Raw genomic sequence first — 1,394 nt, 5'->3', positions numbered from 1 at the left:
TGGACTCTGCAGACCACCCTCATCTACAGGCCTGGACTCTGCAGACCACACTCATCTACAGGCCTGGACTCTGCAGACCACACTCATCTACAGGCCTGGACTCTGCAGACCACACTCATCTACAGGCCTGGACTCTGCAGCCTACACACATCTACAGGCCTGGACTCTGCAGTCCACACTCATCTACAGGCCTGGACTCTGCAGTCTACACTCATCTACAGGCCTGGACTCTGCAGTCTACACACATCTACAGGCCTGGACTCTGCAGTCCACACTCATCTACAGGCCTGGACTCTGCAGTCTACACGCATCTACAGACCAGACCCACAGAGGGGTCCTGACCCCAACTTTGTGAACCATTTATTTTACCAAAATGTCACAGTTTATGGACATTTTTGTTGAATTTCATTCATGTCCTATAATGAATGGGTGCTCAAAATCTTAGTTATTTAGACATTATACAGACTGAGCTGCACATTTTGATTTTTTCAGCCCAAAACTGTCAAAAAAGATCCAAATGAAAAATTACAACCAACAAGAATAATAGGTGTAAAGTTATTAAGGAGCTGCATCAACACTTTTAAAAACTGCCAAGACTTTACTCACACTTGTGGTTGGCGTCTCGGGCCAACCATTTGCCTTTGGGACAGTTGGTGGTCCGGATGATGCTGACCGTGTCCCCGCTCATCACAGGAAGGTCATTCTTGCGAACCTTACTGGCCACCATCACCTTGGCATGGTACATTGGCTCCTCATTCCCAGTCACCTGGGTCAAACAGAAGAGCATCCCAGCTTAGAGTGGAGTTAGAGTTTGGTTTTAGATGTAGCTGCACAAACCAGGGCTTATTAATCTGGCTGAGAGCAGAGCTGACGTTAGGCAGCTCCACCAGAACAAAACAATCTGCTTACTTTGAATTTCTTCTTCATTTCATTATCCTTCTTTTCTCTCTCTTTTTGCTCCTTTCTCTCCTTCTCCAGACGCTGTTTTTCCTTCTTCCTCTGTTCTTTATAGACAGCAGCGTTGGGACTGGACTGCTCCTTACTTAAAACAACAGGTTTTTACTCCACGTCTAATAAAAATGACAGAAGGTGAGACCGGAGCGTAACGTACCTGATGCCATAGGAGGCAGAGTGTTCTCTGGTCAGGCTGCCCCTGCAGTGTCATTTCAACAGTAAAAAGAAAATTACTGTCTGGCTCTGGCATTTATCAGTGCTACAGACAGAAAACAGGTGTGTCGGAGGAAACATACCACGTGTGCCGCGTCCGTTTAACATTCTGTTCCTCCCTCTAGAAGCAAGAACATGAGTTTTTATTTAAAGGGATCCCCAATTAGTTGTAACAGACTTTTTTTGATAAACATTTATTTTAACAGTAAAATAAAGACTAAAAATAC

General features: G+C 45.0%; 1 protein-coding gene across 1 annotated transcript in view; it reads right to left on the bottom strand.

The window, feature by feature from the left end:
• Positions 1-1,394, bottom strand: part of si:ch211-188c16.1 (FYN-binding protein) — a 25,447-nt gene that overhangs the window by 16,847 nt on the left and 7,206 nt on the right. Inside the window, exons 7-10 of the mRNA XM_014013822.1 lie at positions 1,251-1,288; positions 1,112-1,153; positions 910-1,042; positions 607-766 (exon numbers count right to left, since the gene is read on the bottom strand). Coding sequence (XP_013869276.1) covers positions 607-766; positions 910-1,042; positions 1,112-1,153; positions 1,251-1,288 — 373 coding nt within the window. The remainder of the gene's footprint in view (positions 1-606; positions 767-909; positions 1,043-1,111; positions 1,154-1,250; positions 1,289-1,394) is intronic.

This window comes from Austrofundulus limnaeus, unplaced genomic scaffold (assembly GCF_001266775.1).
Source record: "Austrofundulus limnaeus strain Quisiro unplaced genomic scaffold, Austrofundulus_limnaeus-1.0 Scaffold106, whole genome shotgun sequence".
Lineage (NCBI taxonomy): Eukaryota > Metazoa > Chordata > Actinopteri > Cyprinodontiformes > Rivulidae > Austrofundulus > Austrofundulus limnaeus.
Note: the sequence above shows the minus strand (reverse complement) of the source record. Positions and strands in the feature narration are given on the sequence as shown.